The sequence below is a fragment of the Xyrauchen texanus genome, chromosome 33, assembly GCF_025860055.1.
Source record: "Xyrauchen texanus isolate HMW12.3.18 chromosome 33, RBS_HiC_50CHRs, whole genome shotgun sequence".
In the NCBI taxonomy this organism is placed as follows: Eukaryota; Metazoa; Chordata; class Actinopteri; order Cypriniformes; family Catostomidae; genus Xyrauchen; species Xyrauchen texanus.
Genome location: NC_068308.1, coordinates 27,327,814 through 27,347,500, shown reverse-complemented (window position 1 = coordinate 27,347,500; position 19,687 = coordinate 27,327,814). Strand labels below are relative to the sequence as shown.

At 37.8% G+C, this 19,687-nt stretch overlaps 1 protein-coding gene across 1 annotated transcript in view; it reads right to left on the bottom strand.

Moving 5' to 3' along the window:
* LOC127626600 (actin-binding LIM protein 1-like) overlaps positions 1 to 19,292 on the bottom strand; it is an 86,296-nt gene extending 67,004 nt beyond the window's left edge. The window contains exon 1 of the mRNA XM_052102501.1: positions 18,884 to 19,292. Coding sequence (XP_051958461.1) covers positions 18,884 to 19,130 — 247 coding nt within the window. The 5' untranslated portion in view covers positions 19,131 to 19,292. The remainder of the gene's footprint in view (positions 1 to 18,883) is intronic.
* Between the last annotated feature and the right edge of the window lie 395 nt (positions 19,293 to 19,687).

The window sequence follows — 19,687 nt, the reverse complement described above, 5'->3', positions numbered from 1 at the left end:
AATGCTAGAACTGTATCAGCAGCACCTGTGGCAGGTTGAACTTCCTCAACTTGTGACGGAAGTGCAACCTTTGCTTGACCTTATGTCCCACTTCAAGTCCTGTGAGATGGTAGTGCCCAGGAACTGCTGTCACAGTGTTGTTTAGAATGGTGAGGGGGGTCAATGTCAGGGTGTTCCGTTTTGAGCGTGTTCAGCTCCATGGTGTTTTGATTACACCAGTGATCCAGCTGTTCAACCTCCCTTCTGTTAACAGACTCATTATGGTAACTATGCTGGAAACATGGGTCATTCAAAAATGTTCATGTTACTGACATCACGACCATGATCACAATAGCAGATGACTCCTCATGTTTACATATCAACACATATTCAATATTCAGCAATCTGACAGAGGTAATGCTACTTATTCTGAAGAGCGAAGAGATTGCAAACAGGTTATCCAATCATAACAGAGGGCATTTACATATACAGTAGAAGTCTTAAAATTAGGTGTAGCAATTAGTTCTTAGCTTATTTCTTCTTATTAAAACGGCTAGAAATGTAAGACTAAAAATGTCATGTAGCTAAAATGATAAATGGGAATTATCATGCCCACTTCCATCCATCCATCGTCAACCGCTTATCCTGTGTACAGGGTCGCGGGGGGCTGGAGCCTATCCCAGCTAACATTGGGCGAAAGGCGGGGGACACCCTGGACAGGTCGCCAGTCCATCGCAGGGCCACACATAGACAGACATACACTCACACTCACCTCCACATCCACATCCACACCTAGGGCAATTTTTTGGAGACACCAATTAACCTAGCCTGCATGTCTTTTGGATGGTGGGAGGAAGCCGGAGTACCCGGAGAGAACCCACGCAGACACGGGGAGAACATTCATGCCCACTTATTATAATACAAATAAAAAGCTACAAAATTGTAACTTACCTTTAATTATTAATGCCTAATAATAACAAATAACCACTTGAGTGCATTAAATCACTCGTTTTTGAAACAGTTTGTAATGTCCACCTACTTTCAAACGCCACTGTTATATACTGTAAAACCTTGATTGTTTTCATAATTGGCTGCACTGCTCCTACATTTAGCTAAGTGCCTCTGTTTCCATAGATTACTTTTAGTTTGACCTGAGAAGCTGTAAATACATGTAGATGCACAAACACAACGAATCACCACAAGGCTGAACCTCGATCAGTCTAAATTATATAACGTATCATATAAAAAAGAGCACTTCTCTTTAATCACAAATCTCTTCTCTTACTCACAATCTTTCACCCTCTTCTTCCTCCTTTTGACATTTACTATCACCCTTTCTTGGCCTCTTGTAAAATCGTAGGAGCCTATATTCTCTCTCTCTCTCTCTCTCTCTCTCTCTCTCTCTCACTCTCACTCTCACTCTCTCACTCTCTCTATACAGAATGACACCTCTTCACTATCTATCCTTCTCTGCTTATTGGAGAGTTAATGCATGCCTATTTAATCTTATCGTTGGCCTCTTGAAAGGCTTGTGTAAGATTAACAGGAAAAAATCTCCCTCCTACCATCACTGTGTGCTCCATATCTGGCCACATTCTTACATAATATTGCCACCACAGTGTGTCTCCACTAGTAAAACAGCTAAAAAGAGGTAGGCCTAGGCAAAATACAGTAGCTAAAACAGTTAAATCTAAATGTTTTTCAGTCTTTGATGATATTCAAGAAGTAGTACTATATTTATGTATTTCTCTAAAAGGCTAAAAGTGTTTGATTTTTTTTCAATCAGAGGAACCATCATTTCAACCAAATTGCCATTGTTCTGCTAAGTAGATCCAAAATGCATAATGCAAGAAGTAAAATACAGTAGAAATCTACTTGAAAATAATCAAGGTATGTTTGCCACACCATTTTTTCCCTCTCTAAATGAACACGAGGAAAGATATTTAATAATTTTAATTTATATGCATTAATATAACATATACATATACATAATAATGGACAATTTTCACAGACTGTGATGATGTGTTTCTGCCTTTTTTAACAGCCTAAATCAAGCAAACATTTTTACATTTGCAATTTTTTTATGAATAAGTGTAAATTTATAACATTATACTTTGTAGTATATTACCCTCAAGTTAGTTTTAAAACACTAGTTACCACAGCTGCAATGAGGTTTCACATAAAGCTGCTGAGGGAGTGACAGAAAATCTGGCATCTTTCTCTCTTCTGACTGCTGTAATGCAGCACTCTCTATTTTATTCTTCTTTTGGAAAGCTGTTATAGCTTATAGAGGATTTTTTCTTTTGCTGTTGGAGCAAACGTGTAAGCAAAAATTATATTTGCTGTGGTCTCCCATTCACTGCTATACAAGTTTACCCTGCTATTGTTTTACTTCCGCATTCCAAACCCGGATATGTGAAAAGGGTCCATACCAGTATTAGGTAAGTTACTTAAAAATTGTAATCCACTACAAATGTCAAATTATTTCTCTAAAATTGTAATTAGATTATTTTACTAATTATATAATTTGAAAAGTAATCACATTACAAATTAAGTTACTTTTAAGTAACACTTTTCTGCTCATCAAATTTTAAATAATGTATTTGTTCATTGTTACACACAAGTCATACACTCATTATGTCACATTTCTCCTTCACAGTATTAATGTTTTATGTACTTGGTGGTGGTGTTGTGGTCTCATGCACATAACTGGTAAACTGGTAATCAGAAGTTTGCTGGTTTGATCCCCACAGCCACCACCATTGTGTCCTTGAGCAAGGCACTTAACTCCAGGTTGCTCCAGGGGGATTGTCCCTGTAATAAGGGCTCTGTAAGTTGCTTTGGATAAAAGCATCTGCCAAATGCATAAATGTAAATGTACTTAAAAGTAATTAAAATAAATGAAAGTCAGTAACTGTAATCTGATTACAATGATTCAAAATGTAATGCATTACACTACTTGAAATAATTCATTCAATAACTCATTAATGAAAATGTATTGAACTTAACAACTCTAATGCCATTTTGCTAATGAAGTTTAAACTAGTGAACATTTGTTTTAACACTCTCTTATTTGGGAATACAAAAGTCTAATAATATGGCCCTTAGGAAATTTAAAGGCCAAATACAATGCATATTAAAATCTTTCTATTTTAACAGTAAAAACATGGCGAATATACGGTTTTATGAACATTCAATATATCACCAAGCCCTACTCTGATGGCTTTTTTATTTGATCTGTTGCCTGTTCTACATGCCTTCTTAGTCAATTAAACATATTTTCCATGTTTCTTTTATGTGAAGTTATGCCATTGATTGCAAGAATTTTCCCCTTGTGTGGTGGAGGGGGCTAGCTAACAACTAAGTAGCAATGATAAGATTTTGGCAGGGTTGTGTGTTCAGGAATGTTCCTACTGTCCCCTGAAACTGAAGCGCAGGATATCGTCTCAAACTCACTCCCTCCATCCTAGATAGCTGTCACTATGGCAACCAGCTCTAACAGGGTGGCAACGGTATAACACAAGGAGCCTGTGCTGTGAAACCCCCGAGTAAGGCTGCAATATTGACCGATGACTCTTAGCCAAGAATGACTGTTTCCCGTTTCAAAAATGCAGAGGGGCTAAACTAGGAGGGAATTCTCAACAAGTGCTGCATAACTAATACATGAGCATTCACAGTAGCTATATTAAGCAGACAAACAAAAGGCACTCATTGCCTTCTGTTCTCTGTATTCAGCCAAAGGCATGGCCAAGTAGTACACTACCTCTGTCACACTCTACGCAAATGTGAGGGAATTCGAGCAGGTGGTGATGAAAAGCATAGCTAAACAAAGAGGCTTCCTGTAACACTAAAGGGGCGTACATAGATTTGCAGTGACAAAGCAACTGGAAGTCTTTTATATTCATATATATATATATGTCCATATTTATGGACAGTCAGGTCCATAAATATTGGGACATCGACACAATTCTAATCTTTTTGGCTCTATACACCACCACAATGGATTTGAAATGAAACGAACAAGATGTGCTTTAACTGCAGACTTTCAGCTTTAATTTGAGGGTATTTACTTCCAAATCAGGTGAACGGTGTAGGAATTACAACAGTTTGTACATGTGCCTCCCACTTTTTAAGGGACGAAAAGTAATGGGACAGATTAACAATCATAAATCAAACTTTCACTTTTTAATACTTGGTTTTTGGTTTATTGATTGAGTACATTTACAACCAGTGTACAAAACAATGCCCTTACCTCCCCCCGATTTACTTATGTATGCCTATATCCTTGCGTCATTACGTCATGTTCGTGAACATAAGAAAGAAGAGCCTGTCTCGTTCCATGTAAACAGTAGATGGCGTTAATGTACTGTTTTAGTTTGCGAGTAGCTGATAAAAAAAGAAACTACAGTTCAGTCGATCACACTCACACAGGACAGCAATCTAAATGGATGTTTATCTGTTATCCATTTGGCGAAGTTGTTTACCTGCTATAATGTTTGGATATGTTGTCTGGTAGGGTTGTTGAAGCTTATTGCTTGTCATGCTTGTATGAATCGAATGTTACTTGTGTGTTAACCGATCGCGATGTATCTACGTTGTCGGGGGAAGTTACTGTGACATGTTTACTAATATTTATGACTTCTGAAATTGACTTCTTGTAACTGTACGAGTATCACCTCTTAAATTGATAAGTGTATTACAATATAAACATTAATATTAGATAAAACATTTTGAAAAATTATAGAAAAATATACTGGTAGTGGTTGAGATGATTAAGTCCCCTGTCCTCTATGTAAAAGCGCTTTGATTGTAGTGTCAGAAACAGGCCATAAGTGTACAATTCATTCATTCAAAATATGTGAATACGAGTGTTGTTCCTCATCATCAAAACAATTAATATTTCAGTTTTAAATGTTTAATCGTATAACATTATATCAACATTAAAATAGCATGTTATGACTATGGCTCTGAATATCTCCAGTCATGATCACATATAGGCGATGTCCAGGTAAACTCAAATCATGAGATTCATCTACCAGAAGGACAGTGCCGACACACGAATCACATTTAGTGTTCTTCCACAAATCGCTTGCTATTTTAAGTTTCAACCACAGATGTTGTTAGAGAGCACAAAGTTACACAGTGCAGCTTTAATGCAAATGAGCAATGATGTGGCACTAACCAATCAGAGCGCAAAAAGTGATCTGCCACCTGATACATGGTTCTACAGTCGAGAATGAACGCATACAAACTGCTTGTTATTGATAACTAATCACGTTAATATATACTGTATAGGGAACACTGGGTACGCTAGTTGTCACACTTTTTACTTAATATTTCTCAGGGTAGGTACATTTTTAAAGTCAGTTTTCAAATGGTCACATACCTTGAAGTCTTGCCTACAAAAAAACGATGAATGTTTTAGCTGTTTTTGTCCAGGAAAAAGATGCAGTTCATTTAAATAACCTTTTGAAACAACTTGCCCCAATAGTCCGGCATATTGTCACAATTGATATTTCCCCTAAACCGGTTATATAGGATTCATGTGAATATTGATGGTGACAGGGGAACTTGCTCCCACCTTCACAACCACCAAAACAAAATGTACACCTCTCTTTAAATCTATACCTGCTTTAGACATCTTATAAAAATGAAATTAACAATATGCATTAGTAATTGCATGACTCCTCCAAGAACCAAATATCAATAGAGTATAATTAAAAAAGAATCAATATATTACAAGTATTGCCACATTTGGCTTTGCTTGAAAGTACACAAAGACTCCATCGTGTCTCCTTCTCTTATCCAACACCTTGACGATAAACATCCCCAGTGGACTCAATTGTAACTGCAAGATTTGGTGAGAGATCTGAGAAGGATATAGGCACAGGCAGTACTCCAAAAAGGGGTGGGAGCTCCAAACCGGCATTTAAAATATTGGGAGCCATTACCAAACCCTTTTCCTGAATTTAACGCCTGCAGCTATACCTACTTGAGATCCAGAGGGAAAGTACAGGATAATTTAGTGTTTTCCACAGTAGGCAATCACACAAAGGAAAATCAACTATCGAGATGATTTGAGGATTGCTTTTAATAATCGATTAGCTGGTGCAGAACTAGTACTCGGTTAGTCAATTACTTGTGTACATTCCTACCTGATTTTCATTAAAAAACCTTTGCCCTAAGACCACATTTAAACCTTTCAGTAAAAATGTGCCTTCTTAATATAGTAGACCCTTGCATTAATGTATACAAGTGTGATTTTATTATGTTTGCTTGTGTATGTCAGATCTGTAACAAAAAAATGATAGTAGTGAAAAATTACTTTGGATGGTACAATTTGCAAAAAAAATACAATTATTTAAGAGGGTTTTGAACAGGTTTTTGCAATGAACATACAAAACCTCTGCTAGAGAAAACACATTTGCACAATTAGACTTTTGGCTCCAAATCTTATTGTAACTGAAATGCAGCCCTTGTGACAACTTTCCCATGTGACAACTAGCTCAAATGTCCTCTATGCAGTACATAAAAACAGAACTAATAATGTACTACAGAAATACAGCTGACCGACCTAATAAGAGCACTGACCTACACAGGGTTGGGGAGTTACAGAATACTTGTAACAGGATTATGTATTAAAATACAAAATATAAGTAACTATTTCACTACAGTTACAATATAAAGACGCAGAGCAGAAGAAATAGAAATGAACATTGTGTAAATTGTCAGCTTTACGTTAAGCTTAAAATGCTATTTCTAGCTATTTTACATGCACGTTACCAGGCATGATCATGTTTTTATCAATAAAATTCACGTTGGATCATAATTTCTAGTAAGACCTTTGATATTAGGGCAAAAATCATATTCTTGATAATAATATTTTCATTGTTTTCCTGTAAAAGTATCTAAAAATTCTTAAAACAAGTTTAATTTGACTGAACTTGTTTTACAAACAACACTGAATAAAATTTTTAGGTTTTCAGAGAATGTATTTTTAACATGTGTATTTTGTCTTACTGTAATGGCAGAGTTTTTATAGTCAAAACAACTGAAAAATCTACCAGTGCTGAAGAAGTAATCCAAAGTATTTTGAATACGTTACTGACCTTGAGTAATCTGACGGAATACGTTACAAATTTTATTTTACAGTGTCTATCTCTCCTCTAATTGTTGTCAAACCGGCTCACGTCCAGCCTCACCAATTGTGTCCATGGCTTCAAAAAAGCTAAATTGAGGTTACAGTGAGGCACTTACAATGGAAGTGAATGGCGTCAATATTTGGAGGGTTTCAAGGCAGAAATGTGAAGCTTATAATTTTATAAAAACACATTAATTATTCAGTTAAAATGAATATATTATTTGAGCAGTAAAGTTGTTTAAAGCAACATTTTATAGTCGTTTAATTTATTTATTTTTTTCTCCCCAATTTAGAATGCCCAATTCCCACTACTTAGTTAGTAGGTCCTCGTGGTGGCGCAGTTACTCACCTTTATCAGGGTGGTGGAGGACAAGTCTCAGTTACCGCCGCTTCTGAGACCGTCAATCCGCGCATCTTATCATGTCTATACTTTAAAAAAAGTGAGTATATTAATGTTTACGGATTGGTCCCTATTCACTTCCATTGTAAATGCCTCACAGGAACCCAGATTTTTGCTTATTTTAAAGAAATCTTAATAATTTTTATGGTAATCAATATTGTGCCACAAATGCTGTCAATTGAGCTTAACTTGTATTGAACTCAGTATATTACTTTAAATGATGACCAAATGTTTGTATATCTACCATACCTTCAGTACAAACCATTTCAAACATTAGACCAACAAAGGGGTTTTGTCACACTTGCTCAGCCCTTACCTTGACTCTTTACTCCAATCACATCCTTTTTTAGATATTTGTTGTATAAAAATGCTTTCTGCTAATCTTACACTCCACTCCCTATACATCAGTATCTATATAACCCATCTGTGTACGCACCTTTAGTGTAACAGGAACTCTATGTTCCTCTTTGTATAGCTATGCTGTTCATTGCCACCTGTGACACATGTGGCACATCTAGCAAATGTCACTTTGCAGATAAAGAATAAATCATGTTAAAGAAGTGATTGCTAACAATCAAGTTAAAGGTTAGTATTAAAGGGTAAAGTTATAAAATCTTTACGGAGTGCTCAACAATACATGAAGCCAACTCACCAGGTGAGCAAAGGACAGCTTTTATTCATAATATTGTGAAATTGTGATAAGCTTGTGGGGCTCCAGAGATAACTGACTTATGTAATGTACCACAGGTATCATAACTAAGAAACAATGACAGCCATGTGGTGTCACACACACTTCTGCATCTGGATTTCTGCAATGTCCTTTTAAAAGTGGTTGGTAGATATTTCTATGAATCCATTTCAAGGGGAGCACATCCTTTGTGAACTTTCAATGACATTATAAGGCCATTAAATGCATTACAACATTTCAGGCCAGCTAATACCAGAGAATGAGAAAAAAAAGTCACTAAGCCAAATGTTTGCACACACTAATACAAAAGTAAATGACTGATCATTTATCCAGATATTAGCTGTCTTCCATTTCCAGTATTGATATCATGAAGCTAAATTTAGAAACAGTAAAGCAAAGATTAAATGTCTGAGTAGGTGAGCATAAACGTTCATTTGATCTATTACAGATGCTGTCTTTGGCTTACTGTCATTATCCTGAAATGTCCTGTCCTGAAATAGAGGGCTACAAAAATAGTTTAGCCAATCCATTCCTCCGACAGAATAACAATACACTATGCAATACCTAGTGCCTTGTTCTGTGTTTATTGTGTCACAATGGCACAATTTTCAGACCAGTGATACCATTCACAATCATCCAAACCATTCTGTGACCATTTATGGAAAAGGTTATCAAAGTTATGTGCTTTTGACATGGGTCCAACTGAGTGAATTCCTATTTCACCTCAAATAGTACAAACAGTATGCCAGCATGTGTTGAGTGGAGTTGAGATGTGTGTGATTGTGTATCTGTGTGAATGTGATTTCATTGCCAAGTTAGGCTCAGACACTTCTTTTCTGCATGCATGATGGTGGAAATGGTCAATGTAAATTCAGCACAGAGTGCTGAGATTCCATTATGGCACTGAATTGGCATATTAAAGTTTAAATAATACTTTTAATGGGGATTTGAAAATGGGTGGCATTTTAAAGGAATAGGCCAAATGAAAATAAAATGAAAATTCTGTCATCATTTACATTTTATTCAAACCAATATGGCTTTCTTTTTTCCATGGAACACAAAAGAAGAGGTTAGGCAGAATGACAGCCTCAGTCACCATTCACATACACTGTATGGAAATAAGATGCAATAAAAGTAAATGGTGATTGAGGCTAATATTCTGCCTAACAACTTCTTTTGTGTTGCACTGAAGAAAGTCATTTGGGTTTGGAACAACATGAGATATGTCTACTATTATAGTTTTTGTGTGTGTAAAAACGGCCTGCCCATAGATTTGCATCGCCCTATGCGAGATCATGAAAAAGGGCACCACAGTTGTAAAAAATTGTCCTAACATTTTTTTCTTTTTACATGGGCAGTTGACAAATAAAATGTCTATTTACTTTTTCAAAAACAAGATCTAAGTTTGAAATGTATAAAAGGGAAAGTGTGTATTTTTGGTGATATGATTATTTGGCATTTCTTTAAGTGTTTACCATTGTTAAAAACATTTTAGTTTTTATGCCATTTGCTTGTAGAAATATTCCATGTATTCACTCAATTAATAAACTGTATGAATAATGTATACGTTTTGCTATCTTAACTACACTTTTAAAAGTTTAAAAGTATAGTATGTCACAATGCTGGATACTGTTTAAAACAAAGACTACCTACATAACTAAGTGTATATGTTTCTTTAGTGCATTAAATTCAGTGTAAACAAATATTAAAGGGGTCATGATTACATGGAGAATACAATTTTCCTTGATATTTAGATATATAAGAGGTAACTGTACTATAAAATCATACTGTATATTTCAGAACTCAAAACTACCTCCCCAGTCTAAAAAGAGCATTTACAGTTTCCACTCTGCTGAAACATCTAGTTTTGAAATCGGTGTGTTTATGACGTCATGAGACATTGCTGCTCATTTGGATTTATACATCCCACAACATGTGACAACATGTGTCATCACAGCCTTGGCCCTGGTCACTCACGCTCAGTTTGATAGACAGACCAAGAGCAGGACAAACAGGCCTAACTATTCCTGAACACCAAAGGGGACACATCTGTACTATTTTTTTTTATTATTTTAGTATATAAACATGCACAAGAAATACATTGTTGATTGTTGTCATGTATTTCGCTCTGCTTTTAAAAGATGCGGTGTCAAGTTACAACTCAGAACAGAAGAGGCCATTCTTTTTCATCAACTGGTCTGGGTCTTGCTCTTTTGAGCACAAACTCATCCTGGACAAATTATTTCGCACATCTGCACTATTTTTAATGTTAGCATATGAAAACCTTCACTAGATGGCAACTTTGACCGTTTTGATGTGTTTCTGGTGATGTGTGCCTATGTGTGTGCGTCATTTCACAGTGCTTTAGACTATGTATGTGCATATTTTTTCCCAGCTCATATCAGCATGGATTGTTTGTGAACCTGTCATAATAAGATTTAAGCTTTGCAACTGTTATTGAAGGATGGGGAAGTTAAAAACTCTATTGGACTCAATCGCAAAACCAAAAATAAACTATTTAAAATATGAATATTTCAAATGCTGTGACTGTTTGATTGTTTATGGTGCTGATGTGCTTGAGTAAACAGTTTAATATATTCAGATGCAATGTGTTGGATGTGCGTTATTTGGAAACCCTGAAATGTTGTTTTATAATGTTGTGGAGCTTGTTCATTCTCTTACGCTTAAGTTTCAAATATGGCTGTATTTGAGGGCCTGCACAATGTAAGCCAATCATAACAGTAGGCATTTACGTTGAAGTTTAAAGAAGATGCTGAGGCCAAACCAAGTGTTTCAGCCAGAAGGCCACGGACAGTGTGGAAAATTATAATTTATTACTAAATTATGACTGTTTGGGTGCAAAAAGACTTTACTAAAATTATCAGTGGACCTCAGGGAAGATAATAAAATTACAAAAATAGCATTTCATGACCCCTTTAAACATTAAAAAGTACACACACAAAGCCTCACATGGCCACAAATTAAGCTTTTTCATGAATTAATTTCTGTGTTTTTGTTAAAAGGAGAATTTCTGCAATCAGTGTATAATACTGTGATAGATGCAGTACTGGAGTTCCCAGCGATTGTGTGAACAGTGTGAACAAATTATGCTGATTACTGTGTTACTGTATAATACCTGTATATTACATATGTATAAACATTGACCTACACGTGATTGTGAGTGTGTATGTGTGAATACAGTTGTGTGAGGTGGGTTTGCAGTGTTTTCTGGGCTGTGATTCACACAAGGTACGGCCTCAGCAACAGACCAGTCATCGCCTGGTTGCCATGGTTACAGCGCTTGGCTAAATGCATTATTGAGTTCATTCTCTATCTCAGTCTCTCTCCTCTCATCTCCCTTTATCCTGGCCCCCTCCCTCATTCTGCGCAGACCACTATTAGCTTTTACTAAACCACAATCTATTAGTTCAAAACACATGCACAATGTGCTCCCAAACATCCTTCGTCTGTGTCTCCTAGTCGTGACAGAGTCAGTATCCAGGGTTTTCTTCTGGAAACCCATTTTTTTACTCACAAACAATTTTTTAATTGTGTCTTTAACAAGAATGCACTGTGTGCTGCCTTCATTCACTAAATAATTCAATAGCCCTCTAAATGCCTACATAGTTTTAAACAAAATATCTGCTGGAAACTGTGCCATTTGAAGGAACCAGTTTTTTTTAAGTTTTTTTAATAACTGCCAGTTTATGTACTACATCGGCTGTGTTTCTGTGCAAATAAGAATTGTTTTAATCAGGTTGTTTGGTCCTGAGGCCTGAGAGAAGATGATAATGAAACGTTTAACATTCAGCCGATGTTCCTGTTCTAATATGGCTTCCCTCATCAGATAACACGGAAACATCCAAGTTATTGGCACTTATCATTCTCAATAAGCTCTGTAGAGCTAAACACACACATGTGCACACAAGTCCGGCATAGACAAGTCAGACAGTTATGAATTATCTCATGTTTAACCATGACAAAATACCTAATATACTGTATGTGCCAGACCACATAAATGGTTCATACACAAAAATATACACACTGAAATGGATTCTTACTTGGTCTTCTGGATAAACATACACATACATAACATTTGTACAGCACATGTGCAATCCACATATTGTGTGTCGAAATGATTCTGTCTCAGTGATGTATTACTTATCTGAGACTTTTGACACCAACCCAACACATTTACACACAAACAATTATCTATGATTTGTGTAATATTAAACATAAGCAACAAAACAACAAAAACAATACAAAACCACAATCTTTTTTATCTGCACTTAACTACCAATTAGTGGTCGATGGACATGATTTTTTGTAATGACTGATGTTGATATCTGGAGAGTAGGGTGGCCAACGACTGATATAATTTCAATATACAGTACGTAATACAATTTATTGACAGCAAATAGTCTGTACACAAAATTGCTGAATTTTACACAATATTGTCTCAAAATACAGTATTTGAAGACAAAAGATGTGCTCAACCCATTGACAAAGCTAGGTAGATTTTGAAACTGACACCTAGCAGAATTACCACTTTTGTTAATCAGCCAATCAGGCACTGTTATCCGAAAATGACCAAATTGCATCCGATATATTGGCTATATTTCCCAAATCTGCAGTATCACAGTTATTTTTACGTACCGCCATCCTTCTAAACCACAAAACGGTTCTCTCTAACATCAAACACACTGACACTGTCCTGGTTTTCTCCCTCTGCATGAGCAAATCACTGTAGCCCTCTCCAGGTCCCCACCCAGTGCTGTGCAATGCCATGCTACCTTTCTCCTTCACCATGACCATTGGCTCCTCAGTGTTCTGCTGGGGCTCTGGAGAGGAGGATCAATGGTAGAGAGCTGCTTCTTCCTGCCTGCCTTCTTCCCTGGATTCTTCTGCTTTATTCCTCCACTGATACCAAACGTGAGGAGGAGACGTTGCAAGAGAGCGAGGGAGATAGACAGATAGAGAAATAGAGAGAGTGCGAGAGAGAGCAAGGCAACAAGAGAGGAAAGGCAAGCTGACAGCAGAGGAACAGAAAGAGAGATCTTGCACTCTCAAACTAAGCAGCCGCTCAGCAACTGCTAGCTTGGGCTTCGTTTCTTGAGCAGCCCTCCCCATGCACACGCATAGTGTGTGTTTGTGTGTGTGTGCCTGTGGACTCTGCCCTCGCTCTTCTGAAATAACCAGGTTGCAGCTGCTGTGTGTGACAAATGCAGATTCCACAGTCACGCAAGGCACCATCTTAAATTCTTCAAACAGAAATGGAGGGGAGGGACGACAGATACATGTGACTCATTTTTGTATCCCGCACAATTCTGTCCCTGCCTGTTCTGTCTCTCTCTCTCATACACCCTAGCTCTGTTCCAAAGCCAGTTAACTATCTACATAGGCAGCAGTCTGCTAAGGCAGCATCCTATCGGTCATGGCACCTCAAGTGACTGATTTGGAATTCTCTACATAGGCAGTAACTCCACACACCACACGAATAATGCTCCGCACTGAAGACTGAACTCGTAGTTGATTTCAATGGAGATTGACGTTAGCATGTTGCCAAGCTAATGGCACGAAACACCAATAAGCACAATGAATACAACAGATCAGAGAACTGGGCCAGCAACGAAATGGGCCGAATGGGCCGCGATAAGCTGAAATGAGACGTTCTGTTATGCAGAACTGGCCACAAAACAACACTGCGATATGCCAAATCGGGCAACGATATGCAGAAAAGGACAGTGACCCCGCTCAACAACTTTTGGGCCAGTTTCTATGTAAAATCCCGGGCCGATTTCTCTTCCCAGTCCACCCCTGCCAGACATGGTGTGTGAGAAACACTGTGCTCCGGTACATGATGCAAAAAAATAAAAAATGAGACATGCCGCAAACCAAAACATCTGTCTAGCGCAGGTTTACAAAGCAAAACTATTAAAAACAGCGCAGATGGTGAAAACATGTTTGGTCTGAAGTCAGCACCTTAGAATTTGGCAGGAAGTATCTTAGGGGCCATTTAGACAACAATGTTTTCAACTAAAAACAGACATTTTTTTATGCATTTTGGCTGTTCGTTTACACAACAATGGGGTTTTAGGGCCTGAAAACGCAAACTTTTGAAAACGGGATTCAAAGTGCAAGTTTTTGAAAACAATGCCATTATCATCTCCGTGTAAACATACAAAAACATGAATTTGTGAAAACGATGACGTCATGCGCACACATATTACATGTTCAGTCATAGGCATGAGCGCAAGTAATTCAAAACAGCACGTGAGACATTCAAAACTTAAATGGCAGACTACAGGTCTGTGTTTGTGCTACTCAAGATTTTTAGTTTACTGACGCTGCTCCAGCAAATAATTTTAATAATAAAGCAACCTCATCGTCCATCCAGACAAAATTGCTTGATGCTTTTACCATCTTCATTGTTTGTATTCACCGCTCTGTGGATGAATGCTTATGTGCACAGGTGTTTCTTTACAAAGTGACATCACCAACTACTGGCCTGGCATGCATAATACAGCGTTTTTAGTCATAGTCGTGGATCCGTGTGAACGGGGATCGTTTTGAAAACGTTGTCGTCTGTACATAAAACTTTTCAAAAACTCAAAGAAAAAACTTTTATGTTTTTAGAACATCATTGTCATGTAAACGTACCCTTAGAAGGCAGCAAAATGAAGTTACCCACTGTTAGGAACATTCTTTGCGTCTCATTACATATGATGCCTTGAAATGCTGCCTCCATAGTCAACTGACTAGGTTTTGGAACAGAGCGACTGTCTCCATCCCACTGTTTATCATCACATGCTCTGATTAGTTGTTTTTACCTCACTGAATTGCTATTACCTCTAAAACCTACTTGATGCAGAGTGCTGTCTGTGTTCAACATTAAAAAGAAGAATTTTCTGGAAAACAACTAGCATTCATTAATCCACAGACATGGAATGAACATTACGAGTAAAACAAACTCGGGTACAATGGAGTAAATAAGATCTGAGGGGAATGAGATTTGGTATGTAAAATGAAACAAATGTACAATTACTAGGCTTTGAGGGATCGGCAAAGGCTCTCTCTGGACTATCCACACATCACTGCAGTAGATTATAGGATTACTTGGGCAACAATTGAATTTGGGAGTTTATTAAGAGTTATTAATATTCACACTAGTGCGGAGGCATCACTATGGGCAACTGTGCACTGAAAGAATGGGGCTGCCCTGACAAATTATCTAGAAGCCCCGTCTTCGCACTTCCAAAATAAAACAGAAAAGAGGTTGTACATACAATTCCTGTTTTAATTGAGTCAAATAAATATATGTCTTTGGATTTTAATGTTTATGGGTTTGTATGGGTCAAGGAGATTAGCTGATTTTTTTTAGATAAGGGCATGTTTGGGCCAGAGAGAGACACACTGATAGTGTTTGGGGGGTCAGAGACAGCAGGTGCTGGATAAAGAGGGGAACTTAAATCCTGTATTATTAGCAGAAGAAAACAGCTGAATCTTCTGTCACAAATTGAAAGTAAAGTGAAATAACAGAGCCAAACCAATGAGGATAAAGTTAGAGAACTACTCCATATTTTTCAGCACTACTCCATAGCCTATTACAGTTCTAATCAGGTCTAATACTGGTTTCTATCATCATGTCTTAAAAAGATAATAATTAAAAAAAATATTTACTCACAATCATGTTGTTCCACAAAAGATGATGTTAGTCAGAATGTTAGCCTTAGTCACCATTCACTTTCCTTGTATGGAAAAACGATGGAAAGTGAATGTTGACTTAGGCTAACATTCAGACTAACATCTTTTGTGTTCAACAAAAGAAATACTAGTTTGAAATAACAGGAAAGTCAATAAATTATGAAAGAATTTCCATTTTTGGGCAAACTATTCTTATAACAAATGCAATAAAGAAGAGCTTTATTGATTCAGTTTTATTTTTACACAAATTTTTCCACAATTAATTAAGCAAATAATTCATGAAAGAAGACCAATTGCAACATAACTGTAACCTAACATCAAACATTAACAGGACAGCCTTATGGATCCATGTGAATCATGAACTCCTCTCCAATCTTTCTGATCCCCACAGGTCATTCAAACCTCAAATTCAAAATATACTGCTCATATTTCTTTCCATATAACAGAAAAATACCTATTGCTGTTAATACCTGATTGGCATTCATTCTAAATCATAGACGTTTCAAAAACCCTTTGTTCTTGTTCTAACATCTCACAGGGAAAATGTTATAGCCATTTTGCAGATGAGCAACAGCCATCTACAAATTACATCTTCAAAATGAAAACTCACACTTCGAATAGAAATGTTGGCAGCATATATTATGTGTGCCATCAGGGTACATTTCCAAAGATTCTAGTCCTGTGGGTAATTAAGTGTAAAACAGTTAAAGGATGGGAAAGGAGGAGGCGAGAACCGGCTTGACGATATAAATCATAGTTTAATGGAAAACTTAAAAGACAACACAAACACACATGACGGACATGTCCGCTAACGATCTCTCTCTCCCGCACGGCCCTCTGCAGTCAGCCCTTAAACCTCACGGAGGCATAATTAGCCTAATACGGGACCGGGTGTGTAGGATCACGACCCGGCCCCGCCCTCCGCCCTGCCACATTAACCAATAAAAATCTCATCACCATATGAGGTTAAAAATGGTATACTGTACATGCATGCAGGATTTTTAGAGTAGCTGGTCAGCAAATGTTTTCCCATTTTTAATCACATTTAAGAAGTTTTGCAGAGCACTTTAACCTCTTTCATCCCCGCATATACGTACGTGGACATTATATTTTGGCTTCACAATATGCAATGCATAATTTAAATGAATTTAAACCGACTGATTTCAGTTGAGAAGACTCTGTGGTGTCAGTAAAGGGTTAATCTTTTGACGTATGATTCATGTGACTTAACGCTATGGTGTAAACAACAGTTTGTTTTTGGGAGAAACGCCAACAAAACAACATCTTGTAAGCAACCTATTAAGTTTTTACTTTGAAATCTATTTGAGTCAAAAGATTAGAGTCTCTCTAATTTAATCTGATATGCCGATTTATCACCAAACGCTGATAAACATAATGTACACTAATGTGTACTTTAGCGCATTTATCCCTTAGAAATCCTATATTTACTGTTTTAACACATTGAAAATCAAAGGGTTTATCCAAAAGCTGAAAAACTTTGCTTTCAGAGGGTTTATATAGAGTAAGGATAAAAAATAAGAGGCATTTCGACATTTCAGCACACTGTAGGTTAAGTAATTCACTAAATAGGGAGCAAGGGACCATCCTATAGCTCTCTATGCAGCTAAGTGCATTCACTCTTAAAATCTGACCGAAAGTTCAGTTTCAAGCTTCAGATGATGTTTGGACTACTCAACATGTATAATTTTATTTTAACATAGTTGGCAGTGATTGGATGATGCGTGACTGTGAAAAAGTGACCACCGAAGACTAATGGGAAGATGTGTAAGGTAATATATCCACTGTTTGAGCCATAATCCTGCCAGCAGGACAGTGCTGTGATCCAGCTCATCTTTAGATAAGCCCACCATCCCACTACCTTACAAACTGTAACCCGCACAAGAAGAGACAGTCACAATGTAAGTCAAAAACTGCGTTTTTATTGCAGGCAGGCAAAAGTACAATCAAGGGGCAAATCCAGTGAAGAGTAGTCAAAGGGAGCGTGAGGTCGAAAGCCGGGGAATCAAGAGGAAAATGACGAGACTAGTGGGAGCAAAAGACAGGGGAACAAGGGGAGCTGGCAAGCTAAGAGGTGAACGAGAGGAGGTCAAAACTAGACGAGACTAGCGGAGGGCAAAGACACGGTAAACTAAATACAATAACCAACAGGGGTGAGACGAACGGGTTGTGAAATATATAGGGGCGAGTGCAGGTGTAAACAATGATAGGTGATGAGACGAGTGCAGGTGAAACTAATGTGCAGGAGTGCAGATGACGCGAGTGCAGGTGGTCATAATGTTCTGGGGGATTGGAAACGCGTGAGAAACTCGAGGAAGGGAGATAACCTACGAGCATGTGAGCAAGTAGGAGCAAAGTGGGGGTGAGGGCTCGAGCGAGCAAAAAGAGTGTGAAAAGCTCGAGGGGGCGGAGCGAGGGAGTGAGGTCGAGGGAGTGAGTGTGTGTGTGCGACGAAGCGGGGATGGGGCAGAGGAGCGGGGTTCGTGACACAAACAGAAATGCCAACAGCTCTGTTTATCTCCTCAATTACAATGGCTATTCAAAAAAGTTATGTTTATATGATCAGTTGATAGGTTTTGACCCTCTGCAGATATGACTGACTATGACTTGAAGTTGCTATTCTTCATCAATGCAAGTTTTGATGTAAAATGCTAATTTTTCCGGTTAAAAGGCAACTGTTCAAAAAACAAATACTGCACAAATACCTTTCCTCTTTGAAATTACTATTACTAAATAACTTTTCAACATGAGTCATTAATGGAACTTTAAATCAACTCTAGGATAGTCCTGTTAAAGACCAAATTAAAAGCAAATTTAATTATATATATATATATACAGTCAAACTGAATGACGACACAAACAGCTACATAATTATATTGATCTTCTGTGATAACACATATCAATGTGAGGTTCTACTCTTGCTTTCTCCCATTCTCTCTTTATCCTCCCTTACCAGGTCCCATGTCAGGAGGTGCCATTTTCTCCAGGATGACATATTCACTTGGGTTGAGGAAGGGCAGCTGCTCCATCATGGACTGTTTGGGAATGAGGTAGAGCACCTCAGCCACGTTCCCATCCTCGATAATGGACATTCTCCGAACTGAGTTCTTGCGCTTCACCCTGTCCAGCACCACCGAGTCGTCGCTGTGACCAGAGCCGCACAGTTTACCAAAGCTGTTAAGATTGGGTAAGTTGGGCATGGTGAGTCCCCCTGCCTACAGAGGCAGGCTACAGAATGAAGAGAGATTAGATGAATATCAAAATCGCCCGCGGTCACACAATAGCTAGATTAAACGAGCAGATCGCAAGGGTTTATTTGTGTGTTGTTGGTGAAGATGCTCTGAGCTGCGGCTGTGAGCTTCTTCCTGGTTTCCTTAAGCAGATTATGTCTGATGTATTTTTAGTGATTATCTTCGCAGGAGGGGAAAAAGAGCACCTGGGCCAGTCAGAGTCATGACTTTATGACTGTATACAGCAGATGAGAGCTGCAATCAGTTGCGATATCAAAAACAGACGCGCCCCAGCCTAATCCTCTATGATAAGGTACATCTTCTGGAAAATTACAAAGTTTTACACTGATTGGTTTGGCAAATCATGTGCCTGATCTTTTGATTGAGTCTTTTGTGTAATACTAGGGAGGGCATCAGCTTCCAGGTACAGTGTAGTATCTCTAAAGGCTTAAATGGGATGTACTAGGAAATCAAGCACAGACAATAATGCATTGACATTTCTGATTAAAAGAAAGACTCTGCCTTAA